Source organism: Pollicipes pollicipes, unplaced genomic scaffold (genome assembly GCF_011947565.3).
Source record: "Pollicipes pollicipes isolate AB1234 unplaced genomic scaffold, Ppol_2.1 Scaffold_6138;HRSCAF=7277_pilon_pilon_pilon, whole genome shotgun sequence".
Taxonomy (NCBI): domain Eukaryota; kingdom Metazoa; phylum Arthropoda; class Thecostraca; order Pollicipedomorpha; family Pollicipedidae; genus Pollicipes; species Pollicipes pollicipes.
In genome coordinates, this window is record NW_023596818.1 from 566,989 (window position 1) to 590,357 (window position 23,369).

Consider the following 23,369-nt stretch of genomic DNA (forward strand, 5'->3'; position numbering starts at 1 on the left):
CAAGTTTCTGCAAATCGCCGGGGGTCAGAAGAATGCTACAAGTCTTTTAAAATCCTTTTTCCTCCTGCCAAACTCCGCGTTCGATGACAATTGTATTTAGACGCATGTACAATACGTAGTCGATGCCATCAGAACAACCGCATGCACACCATCGCCGTACTGCGTCGTGCCATGAAATCTGCCAAGATGGACAATGAATCAGATGGGCCTTTGCCGGCAGGAAGAATCAACTGCTTCAACTCCGAATCCTATAGTTCAACCACTTCTCGTGGAACTGAGCCGATCTAAACAACAGTATTTGATTGCCAAGGCCTCGGGATATATCAAGCAGCAGAGAACCGCGTTGAGATCACAGTGAAAAGTTGACAAATATATGTAGCAGGCTTAAGATTGCCCCGACTACAAAAACCCACGCGGAGCGTCGCTTTTATTAATTTCGCTCAAGGGTTGGCTTTTCTACTACAAACCCCCCTAATGCCACTATGTACACGTTCTTCGATGATGACCACTGGGCTGGCGGCGCTGTAACAGCTCCAACAGCGTGCAGCCATCCGCCGCCGTCCGGCAGCGATCCCGCTGCAGTGGGCACAGCCTCGCAGCCGCGACCATAGCCTCACGGAACTCCGACCTCCAGACCGGCTGTCACTGGTCGGTGCTCATGGGCGGGGCTGCCAGTCAAACAGTCGGCGAGACGTGCGACCCTGCTCAGGACTGGACGCCGAGCTCCGACAGCCTCCCGGCTGTCTCCCGGCTGTCTCCTGCCGGCCTGACCCGAGCTCCGACAGCCTCCTGGCTGTCTCCTGCCGGCCTGACCCGAGCTCCGACAGCCTCCCGACTGTCTCCCGGCTGTCTCCTGCCGGTCGGACCCGAGCTCCGACAGCCCCCCCGGCTGTCTCCTGCCGGCCTGACCCGAGCTCCGACAGCCTCCCGGCTGTCTCCCGGCTGTCTCCTGCCGGCCGGACCCGAGCTCCGACAGCCTCCCGGCTGTCTCCTGCCGGCCTGACCCGAGCTCCGACAGCCTCCTCCAGACGCCGCGCTCCGGCGGCGGTCTCTAGCCGGCCCCAGGCCAGCCCTCTCGCCACCGTCCGGCGGGTCTCTCACACCGCCGTCCGGCGCCGGCCGCCTACAGCGAGCCGGGTCCGGCCCAGTGTGGCGGCATGCCGCCCGGTTCTCCGCCGCCGGGCTCCACGCCGTGGTCGCGGCGCATGTGCACGCGCAGGTTGTGACGCGTGGCGTACACCTTGGCGCACAGCCGGCAGGTGGTGTGGCCGGCGTGCAGCGGCTTGTGGTTGGCCAGCGACGTGCTGCTGGAGAAGGTCTTGCCGCAGGTGGTGCAGAGCACGCGCGGGGTGCCGCCGCCGCCGCTGCCAGGGCCCGCCAGCCGGCCGCCGCCTACCGGCAGATAGGGCCGGTCAACAAGGCGCCGACCACACCGACACCGGCGGCGGGCAGGGCCGGCGAATAGCAGGCCGCAGGGAACAAGAACCGGTCAGCGGATGCCGCAGACACCACCGCCGCCGGCGGACACAGCCGGTCAACGGGGCGCCACGGAAACTGAGCGCCCCCGTTTTAGTACGACTTGCGGCCGCTCGACAGCACGCCACCGCAACCACCGGCAGCCTTCCGTCCATGTCCGTCAGTTCCTTGTTGGAAATATCCGTGCCGCGACAGTGGTTACGAGTTGGGATCGACCGGGAGGTTGTCTCCAGAGTTTCTCCAACTGGTGGCCGCAAGTCATTACGTGATATTCTAACTGACAGATGACCGCCATGAGAAGTCGTTGTAACAGACACAGTTTGCAAAATCATACGATACACCTTGCAACCTTGTTTTAGACAGCCTTTAAGTGCTACCGCAATGGTATTCCCTTTGTTTCCGTTCTAACCTCCTCTTCCCAATAACTCAACGGCCTTACTTCAGTGAGATTCGAAGGTGCGAAAGTGGAACGGTTCCATTGCGCGCACCAGCTCAGCACACGCGACGCGTTTAGGATACCGCATCCCGTGCGAGGCCAATGTGATCCGCTGTCGCCCACTTCAGACCTTCGGCTGGGGACAATACGTCACTGAGTCCTCGGAAGGGGAAGGCGATCACAAGGTAAACAAGACTGAGACGCGTGTCGACTGCCTATCTTGAGAAAGCCGCCATCAATAGTGCCGCACAACTAAATCGACCAGTGGATAGTGAAGCCAGGCGAGCCGTGGCACACAAAGCACTTTGGTCTGCGATATTATTCGCGAGGTATCTATTTTTGTAGATCACTGACAGCTTATCACAATCGACCCTACTATGTACCAGACATCTCGCCTTGTAATTCGACACTGCACTCTTGGGATCATTTCACGCCTACCCCAACAGCCTCCACTGCTCTGTCCAACGGCAATGTCCAAGACGTCGGTCATCAGTGAGCCACCAGCTAGTCACTTGTCAGCACTTCAGAAACAGTAGCACACTTCAGTCGGTGTATTATGCATTTCTGACGAATTGATGGCTAAAACCAGCCGCTACAACAAACCACGCGTCCAAAATACGTCAGCTCAGCAGGGTCTCCAAAAATCCGTGCAGACCACCTCCAGCTGAGTCCACACATCGCGCCGCATCGCCACCCGGTTGCCAGTCCAGGCGAGACACACGTGCCGCGCCCGTCCGCCGAGCGCCGCCCCTCAGCAGCGGCCGGGCGGAGCATCGCGCTGCCACCTGGCGGCACGCCGCGCTCAATCGGTGCTGCCGCCTGGCGGGCGGGGGCGGCGGCTGCGGCCGCTAGAGGCCGGGCCAGGCGGGCGGCGCTGCGGCCGGCGGCCGGTGCTTGGCCGCAATGTGGACATTGAGGTTGTACTTGTTGCTGAAGACGCGTCCGCAGACCGGGCAGCCGGTCTCGCCGCGGTGCACGGCCTTGTGGCGACTGAGGCCGGCGCGCGAGAGGAAACTCTGCGGGCAGGCGACGCACCGAAACCGGCACCCTGCAACACAGACACGGCGCCAGCCTCAGTCGCCACACACCGGGGCCAAGAGCGATCACTGATCAGGCCACCCCGCCACGGTCGATGCTTGTGGTCGAGGACACTACGCCTGCTCGGGTGCATAACGCACATGACGTCACAGCTGAGCAGTGCATACGGCCCCGGTTATCGCCGGCTTCCGGCCCACACGAGCTTTCCAAATGCAGAAAATCGGCAAATGTGGCGTCGCTGTTGCATACAAGTATGCGCGTACTTTTTCTTACTTTTCTGTACTTTTTTACCATGCACTTTTGACGTAATCAGTCATAAAAAGATGTCCATCCAGCATGATGAACAACATATTGCATCTCTGGACTTAAACCGTCCAAAATGTTGCATTGCGACTCTGCGGACGCATCATTGGTGTCGGTTGGAAGACACGTCGGACAGCCGCTGAAAATGGTCCGCCATTCCCGGCCACGGTGCAAGGTCAACATCAGACCTGCGCATCCGGTCAGCCGAGAGAACGTCCGGAGGCGATCTGGTGCGGCCGATATAGGTCAGCTCCAGCGGCGTCTGCCGTTCACATCAAAGAAGCAACGCGACTGTCCAGCTCGTCTCTGTGGGGTTACCTTCACTCAACCGAAGCGTGTGCGCTTCGTGTATTCGAGTCATCGGCTTGTTCCAATTGTGTACACATTGACAACACTTCTATAGTTAATTCGCAGGTGCCCACCGCAATGTCGGGCGTGAAGACTGTGTGCGCTGCACGCAGGCCCTAGCGCAGCATCCGCAAACCTGGTCTGCGCTGAGCGACCGCCACTGGCCGGACCGGGTCTGCCCAAACCGTGAACTGGGTCTGCCCGGACCGAGCCCGCCAGCGAGGCCGACGCTGTCACTGTCACCAACCACGCCAGACTCTTACTGGCCGAAACGGGCCACCGCTGCGGGGCCGATCAGCGATGGTGGATGGACCATCAACACTGCTGGTGACTGGACTGTTAATACTGAGAACGGACCACCGCTGCGGGGCCGAGCGGCGATGGTGGATGGACCATCAACACTGCTGGTGACTGGACTGTTAATACTGAGTGGAACATCCCTGATGGCTGAGCAATCACGGACCACGCCAGCTGCCTAGCCCGGATCATCACTGACCATTACAGGCTAGATTGGCCCACCGCTAGCCACAACTACATAGAGCAGTCCGTCACTGACCACCGCTGGCCCATCACTAAGCATAACAGGCTGGACTGGTCCACTGATGACCATCACTAACAGAGCGGCCCGTCACTGACCGCCGCTGATCGACCATTGGATGATTTGGACCATTACTGGTCACCAGTGGCCCGAACGGACACGGCAACAATCGGCCTGGACCAACACTGCCCGTCACTGGACCGCCACCGGTCTGTCACTAGCCTGACACAGGTCCGTCGTTGGTCTAACACCAGCCTGACGCCGACCTATCGTTGGCCTAACACTGAATCGTGACTTATCTGACACTGACCCGTCACTGGCTCGGTACCGGCCTGACACAGACTCGTCACTGACTGACACCGATCCGTCATTGGCCTAACACAAGCCTGACACGGACCCGTCGCTGGTCTGACCGGCCTGACTCGCCGCTGGCCCTGACACTGGCCTGACCGTGACCAGCCTGACGCTGACCCGTCACTGGCCTGAAACCGGTCCGTAATTGGTTCGACATTGACCCGTCGCTAGCATGACACTGGCCCGTCACTGGCCTGACACTGGCCCGTCACTGGCCTGACACCGGCCTGTCACTGCCCTGACACCGGCCCGTCACTGGCCTGACACCGGCCCGTCCACTGCCCCGGCCGCGCGGCGGCCGTCTCCCTGTGCGCCAGCCGCACGTGGCGGTGCAGCACGGAGGTGGTGCTGTAGACGCGGCCGCAGACGCCGCAGCGTGTGATACCGCGGTGTACGGACCGGTGGTTGCCTAGCGACGCCTCGCTGGCGAAGTGCCGGCCACACTGGGCGCACCGGTGCTCCGAGGACGCCCGCCTGGAGCCGGGCGGTCCGGGCCGCGGACCGCGCAGGTCCAGGCGCAGACCCGCGCGGTCCGGCGAGGTCCAGACGCGGTGCGGACCGCTGCGGCCGCAGACCGGGCGGTCCCGGACGAGGACCAGGCGGTCCAGGCGGGGTCGGGTGCAGACCGGGCGGTCCGGACGGGACCGGATGCAGACCACGCGATCCGAGTGGTTCTGGGCACAGACCGCGTGATCCCGACGGTCTCGGATGTGGACTGGGTGGTGCCGCCGGCCCCGGCAGCGGTCCGGGGCGCCCATGCCAGCCCCTGGCGGCCACCAGACGAAATACCCGGCTCCGGCGGCTCCGAGCAGCCTAGAACACAATACAGCGACCTCAGCCTGAGGCGAACGCAAAACTTCAACAGTCCTGCAGTTGTAATCTTGTGGAAGGCCCAGCCACGACAAGCTGCCGCCGCAAACAGGCCTTCAAGCGCTGCGATTGCAGCCGAGAAAAACGATTAAGTAAAAACGTACGGGCCGACAAATCTACCCAGTGTCGGCCATTTCAACCGGAAGCTAACAGGCTGATGATTTCCTCCTGGTGCCCGCGCAAAGGTGATGCACAGCTGGCACCTGGCGCCGTTCCATCATTTTCCAATTTTGATGCTCAGTGCTGTCGACATTTAGCCGGCCCACATTCTGGCATTCGATCGCATACATTGCGATGCTTGTCCTCGCTGAAACCTATGCCGGCGATACTTCGCCGCAAAGACGCCGCCGAACTGGCACAGTGGTGTCCGGTCTCAGGGGGAACTGTGCGATAACTCGGCCCCACGGCTCATCTCAGCGGTTATGGCGGTAGAATCAACCAAACAGATTGGCCTTCAACCTCTGTGGCTTCCTTTGCCAGCGCCGCTTCTCAATCACTGTAATTATATGTACTTAAACCAGTGGCACTAAAGCATTACTTTAGCTGCGTAACTGGGTTCAGATTGTGCTGGGACGCACCCAAGTTAAAACGCCATATTCCTTGTACAGACAGCCACTGTCGGGCACATGGGCAGCATATAGCTGTGAGTGGAGGCGGTTAGTCACGGGTTACATGGAACAGTGGACCTGCACATCGCCATGGTTTTCCCAGCGCACTGGACGACGGGGGCAACTATGATGTTAGGAGCAACGGTTTTGTGGTTTGCGGTCTTGTCTTGTTCTGGTACGTCTTGTAGTTTCGTGGAAGACAAACAGCTGTTTTTTCTTCTTCTCTGCATCAGTCCTGATCATGACAGAGATTTGCAGCGCGTCGACCTTCGGGTCATGCAGCGTCTACGTGTGCACAATATTTCGGTACCGCTCGCGTAATTCGTCAAGATTGAGCAATTTAAAAATTGAAAGCAGTTGTCACCGCTGGTATCAACACTGAACATAGACTAGACAGCATCGACTAGATTTAGGCTTTTGGATTTTGGACTGAGTTAATTGACATCAATCGATTTTGGGAAAACATGCACATCACGTCAAGTGCAGTTATTTTCCACAAGAAAATTTAGTAAATGTTTCATGCGACAAAGACGGACCAAAACAATATTTCGAAATCGTACGCCCGGCAAAACGAGATCCCTCACTTTCTTTCTGTCTTTATTGTTCTTTATAAAGTACGGTGCTCTTTTCTAATGACCAACGCACTGACCTTGACAACCTGATTATTCAAACCAGTAAGGGAATCCAACCTGGACTAGACAGCAAGAGAGGAGCAGCAGCTCTTGACTGCCCATCTCTAGCTCTCTGCCCGGCTCATGAGTACAACTGCTGGGCTCCCAGGCCAGCTGGTGAAGGTCCACTCTGGCGCCCGGGCCAGCACGACAGGGGCGGTCACCGGGCACACTGCCCCTCCGGCGCCCGGGCCAGCACGACAGGGGCGGTCACTCGGGCACACTGACCCTCCCAGCGCCCGGGCCCGCACAGACAGGGCGGTCACCGGGCACACCGCCCTCGGCGCCCGGGCCAGCACGACAGGGGCGGTCACCGGGCCACACTGCCCCTCCGGCGCCCGGGCCAGCACGACAGGGGCGGTCACGGGCACACCGGCCCCTCCGGCGCCCGGGCCAGCACGACAGGGGCGGTCACGGGCACACTGACCCTCCGGCGGCCGGGCCACCACGACACGGACGGTCAGCGGGGTACGCTGCCCCCTCCGGCGCTCGGACCACCACGACACGAACGGTCACCGGGGCACCACCGCCCCATCCGGCGCCCGGGCCACCACGACAGGACGATAAGCGAGGTACAATGGCCGCTCTGAAGACTGGGCCAGCACGGCACGGCCAGTAAGCCAGGCACATCGCCCCTCCGGCGACCGCTGGCCGGGCGACCTCAGCCCTCATAGTCTGGCACTTCTATCTCACAGCTGGACAGGCACATATTTGGTGATATTGTTTATGAACACCAAATGGACGCACGCGCAGAGATGTTGCATGAAGTGCATAGCAAAGGTTAGAACAGAGCTGTTCTGACAACTATCTGCTCACAAACGGCCGATCAGACCCCACACCACCACTGGACACACTAGCCGCTACTGACGTTCTTATTGTCCTTTTCACGTATGCTTCAGCCTTACTCCAGGCCCGACCGCTTAGGCCCGCCGGCTCGGCTTCCTCCACAACTCGCCTTCTCATTGAAAAGCAACGAGAACTGTCAACACTGACCATGGTGCAGCTTCTTCCCTCCCGCCACTTGACACTTCCTCTACAACAGCTCGCCAATCCCGCTGAACACTGACCGCTGCTGTACATACGAGGACCCAACTACCGACGCCCCGGACTTGACCAGTGCCTCCATTTCTGACAGAGGACACGTTTCCATCGGCCGCTCACGCCCGGCACAAGGCCAGACTTCACCATCGTCTCTCGCGTGCGGCCGAGTCCGGCGCCGGCGCTGTGTCCGCGCGCCCCTCCCGCCGCCTCCCAGCCGTGTTCCGTCCAGACCATACCCCGGTCACCGGCCGGCCTGTGCCGACCCTGTCTCCACGGCGGGCATAGCTTCGCCCCGAGCTCTGCTGCCGCTCATGCGTACAGCGCACCGCCGCCGCCCCGACTCCCCACCGGCGTCATAGCGGCCGCGACACTGCTCCGGCGCCGCTCATCCGAGCGCCGACCGCTGCTCCGGCACCGCTCATCCGAGCGCCGACCGCTGCTCCGGCGCCGCTCATCCGAGCGCCGACCACTGTTCCGGCGCCGCTCATCCGAGCGCCGACACATGCTCCGGCGCCGCTCATACGAGCGGCCGACCGCTGCTCCAGGCGCCGCTCATCCGAGCGCCGACCGCTGCTCGGCGACGCTCCGCCGGCGGCGGGCCGCACAGCACCCGCGTGACGAGGGTCCGTCGGCGGCCCCAGCGGCGGCGGCGGCGGTCCGGCGGTCGGCAGCGGCGGCTGCTGCTCGGCGTGGGACATGCGCACGTGCCGGCGCAGCGCCGAGATGGTGCTGTACACGCCGCCGACCAGGTGGCAGCGCGTGCTGCCCCGGTGGATGGAGCGGTGGTTGGAGGAGCGACGCCTCGCTGCGGAAGCACTTTCCACACAGCTCACAGGTCAGCGAGCGGCGGCCGGCGCCGGCGCCCGCGCGGCGCACGCCTAGAAAACAGCAGAGCCGCGCACTCAGCCACCCGCCCACACAGCGACCGACGCCACGCACAGGTGCGGACGGCTGCGGGGCCAGCCAGCCGGCAGCACAGCAGAGCCAGCCAGCCGGCAGCCACAGTAGACCCAGCCAGCCGGCAGCCACAACAGAGCCAACCAGCCGGCAACGACAGTAGAACCGCGCATTTACAGACTGCCCAAAAAGACCCGCGCACTCAGAGACGGGCTGCATTAATTACAATTCATTTGCATGTTTTGCCTATGGCCAACGATGACATGTCGTGAGTTGATCTCAGTTTGTGTTGCGTAAAAAGGACCCCTCATCTCAGGAAACGTATCCCGACACGAACACCAATGGGTGAATCATACCCGACGGTCCGGAGCACTACACCCCGTTTAACAAGTTTAAGCAGCTTAGGAAAGCTATCAAGGGCGTCTGTCTTACGCCGCGACTGTGTTTTGCAACGCACCAGTTTGGCCAATCTGGATAAGAGGCGATCCCAGAAACCTCGGCCTGAGACGCAATGATGGCTGTATCTTTAAAAAAAAGGAGCCTGCAATGCCATGGTCCAGCATTGGCAATTGTAAGTTGGTCTGTTGTTAGCTGACCACGGCCTCCCAAATGACCCGCAAATCATTATGTAGTGTATGATTAGCTGTATACACCAATCAAACTTATGGATGAACAACAATAGTACGATAACCTAACATGTCTTGGTAAATATGAAGTAACGTAGCTATTGAGCAATATTCATAATTCAATAGAATTCGGCGATTGGTTCGTAAGGATGGGTGGCGCGCTACGCACCCATTTCGCATATTTAGCAGTCGAATGGTATTTTATAGTTACGTGCGGGAAGTTCGAGACCTAAAACACTGCCACCAACATCTGCACATAGGGACCACATCCAGCGCCAAAAGCATTCTTTGTGTCGCCGTGTCGGAAATGCACCGCGAAGAGACAATGTTAGCAACAAGCAAGTCTTAGGAACAAAGAAAAGCAATGCATTTCTTCGTCAGTCATGATGCACCCCGCTCCCGTGCATAGCGCGGAACTGCAAGGCAGCCACACAGACCTTACCTCGCTCGTGTAATTTAAGCGATGTTGGCATTGTCGCAAGCGAGCACGCCTTGCATTCTGTACATAACGACGCTCGTCCAAACGCCAGCTCGCCAGCCGTCCGCTTTTCATTTCGTTATCGGCCTCGGGCTATTATTAGCGTAGACATCGGCGGTTTTCTGGGCAACTCAATGCGTCTCCGACTTCCATGGGCATGCCCGCTGAACGCTATCTCTTCGATATCTCGATAAACGATCAATCGACAGGTATTTCTGTCTGTGTTTCGTCACCCAATCACCTTCCATTTAGATCTTCATTGCTGCCGACATTTATCCTGCCCACATTTCGCTAATTGGGAGACAATTATCCGCTTACACACCTTGAAACCTATCCTAGCAATAGTGCGCCGTTCAACGCTATCTCGTTCGTATTTTGTTCACTTGCGTTCGGATATCTTTTCATTCAATAACACGCCATTCCGTACCTGGTCCCGCTCACCCTGATTGTGGCTTTACCACGCAATCAGCTGCTGAGGCGAAATGGCGTCGCCTGCCTCTCACCCCGGCAGGAAGGGCGTGCACAGCGGGAATCGAACTCCGTTGCCTCTGGTTTCCCAGACGCGCAGTGGTTAGCGCAGACGCGCAACCACTACCCCACCGGCAACCCCACGTAGAAAATGTATTTCTTGATGGTTGTGACAACTTCTGAAATATTTTGTCGCCAACACACACCAGAAGCGAGTCCGAGTGATATCCGAGAGTTGGGACGGACGTGGGCATAGTTGACAAACGTCAAAATCAATTTCCATCCTCTCTTCTTATTTACTTCCACACCGCACCTGGCCGCCATTGTATTGCGCCAGTTCTTCAAATCCCAACTCAAAACCCGCACTCGCCAGTGCGCACCATCACAACGTAACATGGAACATACACGATCCGATAAACATTCTCCCTTAGCAACACCGCCCACTCCTTGCTCAACTACGACCAGACGGCGATAAATAGCCCACCCACTACACGTATGAAAATACCATGTACCTTCCTAACCGACCGAGGTAAATCTGGTGCTTTGCGACAAAACAGTCACGGCCAGACGTACGGGACCGCCCGCCGTCACCGGGCCAGACGTACGGGGCCGCCCGCCGCCCAGCCACAAAGACATCACAACTTTGCGCAGAGGCAGGCAGCCGCCGCCCCCCGCGAGCAGCGCGAGCCGTGTCCGCGCGCGACCTGCGCAACCTGTCCTGATGGGAGACACAAACCGCTGGGCGTGGGGGAGGCGCCGCGGGCCACGGCGCGCCACGTCCCAGCCGTCGGGCTGACGCGAGCAGCGGGACCGCCGCCGGAACGTGCCCCGAGCCGGGACCCCAGCCGGAGCGTGCCCGAGCCGGGACCCCGCCGGAGCGTGCCCCGAGCCGGGACTGCCGCCGGAGTGGTGCCCCGAGCCGGGACGCCGCCGGAGCGTGCCCCGAGCCGGGGACGCCGCCGGAGCGTGCCTGCCGCCGTAGCGTGCCTCGATCCGGGGCCCCCGCCGGAGTGTGCCCCGAGCCGGGGCCCCGCCGGAGTTGTGCCCCCGAGCCGGGACGCCGCCGGATTGTGCCCCGAGCCGGGACGCCGCCGGAGCGTGCCCCGAGCCGGGACGCCGCCGGAGCGTGCCTGCCGCCGGAGCGGTGCCTCGAGCCGGGGCCCCGCCGGAGTGTGCCCCGAGCCGGGGCCCGCCGGAGTGGGCCGAGCCGGGACGCCGCCCGGAGTGTTGCCCCGAGCCGGGGACGCCGCCCCGCAGCTGGCCGCCCGCACCGCCCAGAAGCTCCGCTCCCGCCCCGAGCCTGCGCGCAAGCCGACCCGGCCACGCGGCCGCCCGCCGCCCCGAGGCCCCGCGCGGACGCGACACGACCGACGCCGGACCCGCGCGCGGCACACATCGCCCCGCCGGCGGCGCCACCTGGCCGCGCCCGTCACGTGACCGCCCGGGCGGGCGCGTCACGGGCCGCGCCGGCCGCCGGCCGCTTGTGCACGCGGCGCACGTGTGCCCGTGAGGCGTCGACTTGGTTGCTGTACACCTTGCCGCAGATGCCACAGGTGTGAGGCAGCGGTGCAGCGTGCGGTGGTCGGAGAGCGAGTTCACGTGGTGGTACACCTTGCCGCAGTACTCGCAGCTGAGCACAGGCCGCGCCGCCCGCCCACCTGAGGAACAGACCGGGCGGCCGTCAAACGCGCTGTCGGACGCCGCGCGCGCCAGAGCCGTGTCCGCTTGCCGAACCGCCGCCGCCGCCGCCGCTGATAGAGACGGGTCGCCGACAGCCCGGCGCCTGCCCGCCGACAAGCGCGGTCGCCACATGCCGACCGCTCCGTCTCATGACGGCTGCATGTCCATGCACGGACCACGCAGAGCATAGGTCCCGCCGGCCATTGTCACAAACTGCAGCGCCGACCCTTCACGCTGTCGCTATTGTCAACTGGCCACAGCCGTCCTATGAGGGGGCTGGTAACAAGCCGCCTGGGCTGTTGTGACCAGGCTTCCTGTTAAACTGTGTGCCATGCCTGACATTTTGCGCCGCATCGATCACTTGGACGGATTCAGGAAGCTGCCGCTAACTTGCCGTGCGACGTCCATGCGGACTCAGTCATCCGCAAGGACAATGCCGTGCGTTCCTTTCGCGCCCAGGCCACCGTCATTTGAGAATAGAAAGATAAGAAGCGTTGGAACATTCCAAATTGACTCCGAGCTACTGTGGCCCGTTGTCTTCAGCAGCCAAGAACAGACTAGCCGCTTCCGGTACGGCATGATGTCGGCGGCAAACGAGTGAAACCTTAGGGGACGCCACCCGCGGGCGCGTTTGAGGGGCGGCTGACCTGTCCGGGGCGCTGTGAGTGTCCACCCGACGCTGAACACCGCCAGCACCAAGCGCCCCTTAGGTGCCCACCTCGTTACACTGGGCGGCCGCCCGGTGGCAAATGCGCCGCTTCCTCGTCCCGGTTCCCGCTAGGCGAATGGTCGGTCGCCAGCGCCCAGCCATCTTCTCCGTTTCCGGAACGCATTATTGACAGTGTAAAATGACTGTATTTCATCCTATGCGTTGATTACATGCGCCAATAAAAACAGAACAAAAATCACTGAGGCAACACATCTGGGTTCAAAGCAATTACCTACATTCGGTGACTGCCACGTACAGGTAACAGAGCTACTTGTAATTATCCAACCTTTCTCAACTTCGCACTTGAAGTTATCAAACAGAATCCAACTGGCGATTATCTCATTTCGGTGAAGAAGTTAACCTGACAGCGACAAAACGCTGCCACAGATAAGCCTTCCGCACACATCTGTGGCCGTTCAAAACCGGCCGCCACCCGTTCCACACAGGGCGAGAAGAAGCCATAAGACACTGGGGAGCGCCGTGAGCCTAGAGGCCTCCGCGTTATATCAGGCCCAGGCCCGCCGCCTCAGCCATGGCTCCGCTCCTGGCCACCACCCGCCACAGCTCTGGTCGGCGCGAGTCTCTGGCCTCCGCCGGGGCAGCTGGCCGGTTGACCGGGCCGCCATCCCGTCACAACAGGAGCCTGGCTGGTGACCGGGCCGCCCTCCCCGTCCGCCGGCGCGAGCGACCCGACCCAGCCAGCGACTAGTGGAGGTGAGCAGGCCAGCCGGCTCTGGTGAGCTCAGCCCCGGCGACCGCAGGTACAGGTGAGCTGCGCGTTCAGGCGAGCTCAGCCCCGGCGGCTCCAGTCCAGGTACAGGTGAGCTGCGCACTCAGGCGAGCTCAGCCCCAGCGGCGCCCGGTACAGGTGAGCTGCGCACTCAGGCGAGCTCAGCCCCGGCGGCGCCCGGTACAGGTGAGCTGCGCCGCTCAGGCGAGCTCAGCCCCAGCGGCGCCCGGTACAGGTGAGCTGCGCACTCAGGCAAGCTCAGCCCCAGCGGCGCCCGGTACAGGTGAGCTGCGCACTCAGGCGAGCTCAGCCCGGCGGCGCCCGGTACAGGTGAGCTGCGCACTCAGGCGAGCTCAGCCCCGGCGGCGCCCGGTACAGGTGAGCTGCGCACTCAGGCGAGCTCAGCCCCGGCGGCCTCCAGGTACAGGTGAGCTGCGCACTCAGGCGAGCTCAGCCCCGGCGGCGCCCGGTACAGGTGAGCTGCGCACTCAGGCGAGCTCAGCCCCGGCGGCGCCCGGTACAGGTGAGCTGCGCACTCAGGCGAGCTCAGCCCCGGCGGCGCCCGGTACAGGTGAGCTGCGCACTCAGGCGAGCTCAGCCCCAGCGGCGCCCCGTACAGGTGAGCTGCGCGCTCAGGTGAGGTCAGCCGGGGTCAGCGGCGGTCCGGGCGCGCCGGCGCCGCCGTGGATCATGTGCAGGTGGCGGCGCAGACTGTCGGAACGGCTGAAGGCGCGGCCACACACCGGGCAGACGGTGCGGCCCTGGTGCACCAGCTCGTGCCGCCGGATGCCCTGCTGCGAGTTGAAGCAGCGCCCGCACACTGGACAGCCGTACCCTGCCGAGACCAGCCGGGGCACAGCGTCAGCACACAGCCGCACCGGGCCAGACCAGACCAGATCAGATCAGACCAGACCCGACCGGACCGGACCAGACCAGACCAGACCAGACCAGACCAGACCGACCGGACCACACCCGCCCGCCCGCCGTACCCCTGCCGAGATCAACGGGCACACAGTGTCAGCACACAGCCTCACCGGGCCAACTGATCAGACTGGATCAAAACCGGACCGGACCAGATCGGACCGGACCGGACCGGACCGGACCGGACCGGACCGGACCGGATCGGATCGGATCGGACCGAACCGAACCGAACCAAACCGAACCGGACCGGACCGGACCGGACCGGACCGGACCGGACCGGACCGGACCGGACCGGACCGGGCCAGACTGAACTGGACTGGACTGGACTGGACTGGACTGGACCGGACCGGACCGGGCAGGACCATATCTGTTTGCGCCCGCGCCGTCAGCACCGGGCGCTCTGCAGCGTCCAGTCCGAGCCATCCCGCGTATGCACTCGGCTGCATCGCGCCGGGCAGCGGGTGCCGTTCTCAGCTGGACTCGGCCTGATGCCACAGCGCAACGGCTGAGGCTGATGTGCGGGCTGCCGCCGGCCGGCCGGCGCTGCCCGGAGCCGATCGGCGGCCCGGCGCCGCAGCGGACACGCCACGGAAGGGACCCGCCGGCGGCGGCTCGCCTGCCGCTCTACCTGTTCGCGCCACCCCTTCCATCGCAGCCAACGCTTCCATCCACGCCGGGTCGTGCCAGTAGCCAGCCACCGCCGGCTCCAGTATGAAGGAGCTCAGCGCCTGCTGACCGGCTGGCTTGGCCTACCACCGCGGACACGGCTGAGCGAGCGTACCTCGCAGGCTCCAGGTGGGCTGGTGATTGCCGGAAGCCGCGCCAGTCCGTTGGCAGATTTGGTATTCCACAGCGTTGCCCCACGCCGGGGCAGTAATTCGATGGCCTCTGATCGTCAGCTGGTGCAGTGTACATTCTAAAAGTGCATAATTAACCTGGCCTCCGAGAGAACGCAGTCATTCATTATTTCCACCGCTATTCTAATCATGGCTTTCAATGACAACAAAGGAAATACGCAGCAGCGCGTGGACTACTGCTCTCGGTGCGCGACGCTTCTCCGGAATCATGAGGGGAAGCGAAACATGTATTCTTATGAGAACTGACGAAACTATAAACAATGTAAAATTGGGTACGCAAATACACACAAATGGCATAGCACATAGGGACAAAGCCTGTTATACCGGAAAATGCCTTCAATAAACAGCAACGAAGAACACTTCCGGCTAGATGTCTTTCCGATCGACTTCGACGTGAGCTTATCGACGTCGACATGGAAAAAACAGACGCCTCCCCGAAACGCAACGCAAATCTGGCTGACAGAGCCCCCTGTCACGCTAGCGAACCACTTCTCGCCACATGACGTCCTCCCGCCGACCACGTGACCCCTCGCACCCCTCCCCTGGCCGGCAGCCGTGGCGAGAGAGGGCGGCCGGGCAGCGGCCGCGTCAATCACCTCCCCGCCGGCACGTGACGCCCTGCCGCTGAACGGCGAGCAGGACACACATCGGACACACGCCGATCTCGCCACTCAAACACCCACACGCCTCCGGGAGCGCCCCTGGGCGTGCTGGGCTCCGTCTGTCTCCGGGAGCGTCCCCTGGGCGTGCTGGGCTCCGTCTGTCTCCAGGAGCGCCCCCGGGGCACGCTGGGCTCCGTCTGTCTTCAGGCGCGCTGATCTGGACGGTGCATCACTGCCGCCCGTCCAGGCGCCGCCCCCGCTGAGTCCGTCCCAGCTTTTAAAAAGCCATGCCACACAAGCGCTTGCCAAACGGAGCCGACTTCTGGCCTTTCGAGGACGCGACTGTGTATTGACAGCATTCCTTCCGTACTACGCAGAGAATTTTACGGGCGCACGGCGACGTCCACGGTACAGGCGGGGAGGCCACGTCGGCAAACCGCCGGTCACAAGCAGTGGATTTGTAAAATACATCACGCTCACACATGCTCCGACACCCTGACGCCAGTCCTTTTCAGCGCAGCTCTTGTAGCTCGTCGTCTGTCTGGCTGTCCCGGCGGCCGTGCTTGCTCATCCCCGCCAGCACGTCTGGCTGTCCCCGCGGCCGTGCTTGCTCATCCCCGCCAGTACGTCTGGCTGTCCCGCCGGCCGTGCTCGTCTCCGCCAGCACGTCTGGCTGTCCCGGCGGCCGCGCTCGCTCGTCCCCGCCAGCACGTCTAGCTGGCTCGATGGGCGCCCAGCTGGCTGGCCGGGTGGGCCGTGCGCATGTGTTCGTTGAGCGTGGCGACGCGCGCCATGACACGGCCGCACACGGGACAGCGCGTGCGGCCCGTGTGCACCTTCATGTGCTGGCGCAGCGAGTTCTCGTGGGCGTACAGCCGCTGGCAGAGCGGGCACCGGTACTCGGCGGCGGCGGCGGCGGCGACGGCCGCGCTCCGGCCGGCCGGCCAGGCCGATATTTGCCCTGCGGCAAACAGGAGACGCCCGTTGGAGGCTGACCAGACAGCCCAGCGACCGGAGCGGGCTCAGTCGACGCTGCAGCCAGCCGAACGCGTCCCCGCGCACGCTTGGCTCCTCTCCATCTGTATATGGCTTGTCTGCCTAGTTGGTGGTCGCTACCTCGCCTCAGACCACTTCATGCAATTATTTCACTCCTTTCGCTTCACATGCCAGTCAACGCGTTCGTCTGAGGTAATGGCGCATCATAAGGTCAGAGGTCAGCAATCGCGTATAATGTGCTTCTTTGTTTTCAACAAATTTAGAAAAAAAACCTATATCGTGTTTGACATCAGCGCCGCTGCCCGACAATCGGCTCGCACCAGCTGATCCCTCATTTCCCTCATTCTTTTTCAGCTCCAGCCAATTTCACGCAACCCGTGCCAATCGAGAACGCGTTGGTCGAAACTCCGTACATGTATTCCTGACCAGAGTGACATGCGCTTAGGTGAGCGGTCGTCTGGAGTAGCGCCGAGGCTGGCTCTCAGCGCTGCCGGCCGCACCGGTAGTGGGGGTCCCGAGGTGGGGCGCCGGGGCCCCAACGGACCGGACAAGACCAGACCATCCGCCGGAGCCTTGCCAGGTCAATGCCGAGCGCACCGGCACTGGTAACATAAGCCCATGAAGGCCGCTCCTTGGGAGCTAGCACCGCCAGAGTGGATATCAACGCACTAACGCGTGCAATGCAGACCAACACTGTCTGACATCAGCAGTCTCGCACTGCATTACTCCAGCATCTGCAGGAATCGCGGTACCGAAGCTCCGGCCATCGGCTCGGCTCGACCCGTCGAGCCTGGCCGAGGCCTGCGCCCGGGCCAAGATCGGCCGCAGGGCCCAACAGCTGGCCGAGTCGTCCCAAACAAAAAACAACCGACAGCACCGGCCGTCACGACAGCCAGGTGGCCGGGGCGTCACGGTACCATTAGAAGGCCGTCTGCCCAAAAACTCGCCCTGACCACAACACTGTATTACAGCCACCACGGGAGCGGGGTAGAACGCAACAGACAACAGACGACTCTGACAACTGACTAAAGGACGGAAAGAATGAGGAAGGCGGTGCTAAACAGGGCCCCTGCGAGTCCCTCTTGGGCTGCTGCTCAGATACATTCCTGTTCTCAGCATCCCACCCATGCATCAAAAACACCCGGACACTTCAGACTCTGAGCTCCCGGCCGACGGTTGCCCCAGCCGCCCGCTAGAACACTGAACATAACTCGAACTTCTCGTCCCGATCGCCAGACTTGCACCGTCCCGTCTGCCGCCCGCCCGCCCGCCTCACGAGCCCGGCCCAGCGCCGGGACTCTCCCTACAGGCGCTGCGGCGGCGGGCGCGTCTCGGTCAGCGCCAGCCACGAGTCGGCCGCGGCGGCCGGCGGCGGCCGAGGCGGCAGCGGCGACGCGGCGTGGTGCGTGGCCAGGTGGCGCTTGAGCGCGAACTTTCGTGACAGCACCAGGTGGCAGACGGGACAGCGCGTGCTGCCCGCGTGGACGGCGCTGTGGTAGCTCAGCGACTTCTTGGTGCGGAACCACTGCGGGCACACCGCACACCGGAACACCTCTGAAAGACACGCCAGACCGACGCCTGAGCACGGCGGCCAACCAGCCCGGCCGGCGCCCTCTCCCCTCCGAGCACGGCGGCCGACCCAGCCCGGCCGGCGCCCCCTCTCCCCTCTGAGCACGGCGGTAGACCCAGCCCGGCCGGCGCCCTCTCTCCCCTCTGAGCCTGAGCACGGTGGCCGACCCAGCCAGGCCGGCGCCCCCTCTTCCCTCTGAGCACGGCGGCCGACTGAGGCCGGCCGGCGCCCTCTCCCCCTGTCTCTCTTTCGCTGGCAGCCAGAGCCTCTCCGCCGGTAGCCGCCGCCGGACGCACGCCGTGGCTAGGCGACATACAGTTTATACCCGATCACATTTATTTCGGCGGCGGCCAGATCAGCATCGCCAGCGCGTTCACACCGCGCGCTGACAGCTGACGGAAGCATGACCCTTCGCTTCGCCGGCAACGTCCAGACGCCCGGCAATAGTGGAATGGACACCGGCCGACCGACTCAGGCCTTACGTACTACGGACTACACAGGAGAGATGACTGCATATTACGACCTAACGAGGCGCTATTTACTACAGAACGGACTAACGACTTCAGGGGGCAGAAACACCTTGGCTGGTACCTTAAAGGCCTTCTACATGATTGCTTCACCCAGTGGTACCCAGCAGAATTAGAGTCCCAGTCATGGTCCCCCCCCCGTGATTTCCAGCGTCACAATGACGTCCGCTGATCTCTGAGCACGTAGAGTGTCAACCACCGGTCCAGTTACCGAGTCATGATCCATGGACGAATTCTCTCAGATCGGCATTCGAAGCTTAGAGGCCGTGTTCGACCCATGACGCGACCCTGCCTAGTCACCAGAAGTGCCACCAGAATACGCCGGCGCCGGCAACGAGAACAAGAAACAGAACACTTCGGCCGCCTGCGGTACAAAACTAGACCAGCGTCCCCTTCCGACCAGAGCTAGCGGTGCCCAGGCTCATCAGCAAGACACGTCGCATACGCCAGAATCCAGCGCCTGCCGTTCGTCCGGCATTGGCCGCGAGCCAGTCGGCGTCCCATGACGGCTCGCCCCGTCACTCAGCCGATGCTCCAGCGCCGCCAAGTCCCCTCAGAGCCCGGCTCCGACCCGCACGCACACGACAGTCGCCGAGCCGAGCCTCAGCCTCAGCCCAGCGCCGGCGGCGGAGGAGGCGGCGGCGGCGGTGGCGGGGGCGCCGGCGGCGCCGGCCGGCCGGGCAGCAGCTGCGCCAGCAGGTGCGCCGCCTCCGGGTGCCGCTGCTGCACGTGGTTGCGCAGCGTGCCGATCCGGCCGTACACCGAGCCGCACACCAGACACGTGGTCTTGCCCGTGTGCACGTGCATGTGGTGATCCAGCGAGCGGTGGTTGGTGTACTCGCGGCCGCACAACGGGCACAGGTAGCTGCGCGGCGCCCCTATAACACACACACAGCGGGTGTCAGCCGACGGGGCGCCAGAGCGGGCTGCCCGCTCCCCGCTCCCCGCTCAGACGCCGCCGCACCAGCGCAGGCCGCCCTCTCCGGGCGCAGACGTTATTATGCCGCCCCCGGCCGCAGGCTATTTCGAAATGGCCAAGCCAACGTTCGTTTATGCGATCTCACGATCGGTTATGTCTAAGTAGAATATCAGCTGAAGGGATCTTTTGCAAGCCTCATCGACGCTGCCTCTCGCCAACACCTTCATTTGAACGTCCTAGCACACGCTCTTCATCTTCGCTCAATGCGCCTCAATGGTATGTTGCCCGATTCGCAAGGGATCACTGGCATTGGTCACGTCATTCCTCCGTAGCATTCACTCTGTGTTCACCTTTTCAGGTGGTGACCCCCGTCCAACTTGGTAAATGCCAGCATACTGCGATGAAAATCGGTATTTGGGGACCAAGCGCGCAGCAAAAATCAGTTGCACTGCACTGAAGCGCGCCACTCAGGCGGCCGCAACGACACGCGCTGTTCCGTCAACAGCAGCGCAGCCAACGTCAGTACGCAACGCTATCGCCGGCAGATTCGGGACGAGGTCTTGGCGAAGCGGGCGGCCAGGCGGCCCGCCCTCGGCGCGAGCTTGTGGACCCGCTCACGGGACGCCCGCACACCGTGACGCCGCCGACCTGGGGCCGCCACCCCGACGGCGAGCGGCACCCCGACCTCGGCGCTCCGACGGTCACACCTCAGGTGGACCGGCCGCAGCGGGGCCACCCTGCAGCGGCAGCAGCGACGCTGAGCGAGGAGTCGGACGACGCTGGTACGCCGCTGCGACCCGACGACGACGACGACGGGCCGGGTCGGCGCCGCCCGAAGCGCAGCGCCTCGCAGCGAGCCGCGCGGCGCGGCGACGCCAGAGCCGGACCGGCCGCCGGCACGGGCCCGTGGCGGCCACGTGAACGGCCGACACGTGGCGCACAGGATACACCAGTGAGCGGAGCGTTGCTGGTATTCTCGCACTGGGCACCAAGACGCAGAAACCCGCCTGACCTGACCTGACCCAACCAGGCTGGACCCGAGCGGTGTTCCACACCAGACTCAGTCTCGGGACGGCCGGCCGGCTCGCTACCCAAATGTGGAATTGTGCTTTCGACTTTGCGTCCGAACAGAACTTTGCAGGTTGCATCAACGTCAGAAATTCACTGTCGATAATAATTTCAAACATTCCCAACCCAAACACAGGCTCCATGTTCCACTCCACACAAGCGCTATCAAACTCAGGCCGTCCCCAGGACCGGTTACCGTTACGTTACCTACGAGCGTTACCGTTACGTTAGCAGCTGGTGCAGTCCTGGATTGGTGTACGAGAATACCAACAACAGTCTAGCGCTACAAGTGTGTCGACAGGTGATGCTCGGGACCCCCACCAATACCGGCGCTGAGACATATCGCGCGAATCGCGACCGCAAATACCCAATGCTAACACGTCGTCGGCGGTTACACCGGTCTGCAGAACGCCCTGGCAGTGCTATTGCGAAGATGCGCGAGCAAACTTCTGACCTATTGTGCTTTTTAACCAGCGATAACGTGAGTGACCAATCGCCCGGCATTAGCGGGCTGTCAGTCACCAACATAGCGATCGCGACGTCCGTGGCACGCGTGAAATTTGGAACACGCCCCGCGATCTACTTGCAAGTACCGCCGAGGAACGTAGTGGGGTACATCACCACGGCGCATTTATTATTATATCATTACATCATTTAGTGGCGTATTTCATACTGCTGCTGATCATTCATATCAAATAATAAAGAACGCAACAAACGCGGCGCAAAAGGCCAGACAAACGGCTCCCGATATCTGCGTCCTCACTAACGTTTGATTAAAATAAAAACGACTCTCACGCGGGAACAGCGCCTTGTCCGACCGCCAGCTCACGGCACGACTGGCCCCGGCCGTCATGCCCAAGTTCCGCACCGCGTCAGCGCCATCACGGAGCAACGTCCGAACTCTGTATCCGGTGCCACTGAACACTGCACACCCGTCCCCGCGCGCCCTCGCTACCCATACTAGGCCAGCAATGCACGTGCACATTCCTCGGTGCCGAAGCCGCCACGGACCGTGAGATGAATACCGACGCATGACACTATACGGCTGCACCAATGTGCCCGACGCGCGAAAACCTGGCCGCTTGATTTGCTAGCCCCGGATGTGGACCGCAGACATCACGTCTCACCGTGGCGCCGATAAACCGGTGAGCCGCGAGAGAAAACACGGACGCGAGAGATCGCTACAATACTTAGATTACTAGCGCTTTGTGATTACCTGCACTGATGAGCCCTGCCAATTTCCGTATGGCCCACGAGAACGACCCTTATGCAGCAATGTTTGTTTGGGCTGAGCCCCGCCAGCCCGTGCGTGATCCGGCCGTTGGAAATCAACACTCCATGCGGATTCGATAATAATCCCGTACAGCCTATATTTACACGCCGTGCCAAACTGCACACGTAGTACTACACACCGGCGGACGTACAGAGCATCTTAAATAACTCGTGACATTGAGGTCGCTACTGCACATTGTTTACGTAAGCTTACCGGCAGCTCTAACTTCTGGCGTCGGCCGCCATGTGGCACTCTGACTACGGGCGGCCACAGCGCCTTCGACTGCTTCTTCGCCGCCCCTCCCCACTTCCCACCCCCTACTTAGGGTGTCCGCGCGTCGAAGACCGCCCAGCCCATCTGACCATCACGCTGCCGTGCCCTGCCAGAGAGCGCGACATCCTCCCACGCCCTCGGTCGCAAGCCCTGCCCTCGGCGCCGCTCGCAACGCACGAGTATCCGGCCGCCCCCGCGAGCCGATCACGTCCGCCCTCCCAGCCCCTCGCGCCGCGCCGTTTGGGGTCTGAGCATCACCTGTGACAAAATAGAGAAATGAGAGCTAACCTTGTGACGCGCCGTCTTCCGAGGGCCCCGCCATCGCCGACATGTCTCCGATACCTGCCGAGAGGGGCACACTTCAACAGGGAGGGTCACGCGCAGCAGACTAAGACGCAACCGCGATATGTACACACGCCATCCACATGGCGGCCGGTATCAACGCCACCCACTTCCTGGTCGAGTTATAGAGCGCTGGCTTTCATGGAAAGTCAGTCGGGCAGACAGAATCAACAAATGAAACCAACAACCGTGACGTGACATCTCGCCCTCTGCTGCCAGCGATACACAGCGATCACACGCACCACGTACAACTGGTTAACTGTGCAGAGGGGCATCGACCTGAAACACACGCCACATAACACGTGACGCTGGACGGCGTAAGGCAAGCGCGCATGCAAGCCGCATGAAGCGCACACAATCAGTGCAGACCGTACGACGCCGGAGGCGAAGTGGCCGTCGTGCGTGTCCCGTGACCTACCCTGTTCTGATACCCTGCTGAGGAGGCCGGCCATATCGTGCGAGCCGGTAGACTGGTCCGAGCCCTCGAACTGCGCCGCCTCGAAGCTCGACACCTGGCTAAACGTCGCTTCTAAACTCTCATCGTCCTCGTCCGCCAGGTCCACTTTCTCCACTTTGATGTAGTCCTGCCGCGGCTGCGCCAGCGGCGGCGGCGGCAGCGGCCGTTCGTCGTTGGCCGGCGAGGCCGGCGGCTCGGCGGCGCCCCGCTCCGGACCGCCGGCCGTCCGCGCCGGCAGCTCCGGCTGCGCGGCCGGTGCCGCCGCCGGCGGCGGAGGCGGCGGTGGCGGCAGA

General features: G+C 62.4%; 1 protein-coding gene across 1 annotated transcript; it reads right to left on the reverse strand.

Annotated features, from left to right (window-relative positions):
• Positions 1 to 403: 403 nt before the first annotated feature.
• On the reverse strand, positions 404 to 23,270 carry LOC119106329 (zinc finger protein 746). The gene is made up of 3 exons (XM_037229941.1): positions 23,038 to 23,270; positions 22,566 to 22,619; positions 404 to 1,392 (listed from the first exon to the last, which is right to left on the reverse strand). Exons 1-3 carry the CDS (start codon positions 23,069 to 23,071, stop codon positions 1,124 to 1,126), a joined length of 357 nt encoding a protein of 118 aa, XP_037085836.1. The 5' UTR covers positions 23,072 to 23,270; the 3' UTR covers positions 404 to 1,123.
• Positions 23,271 to 23,369: the final 99 nt, after the last annotated feature.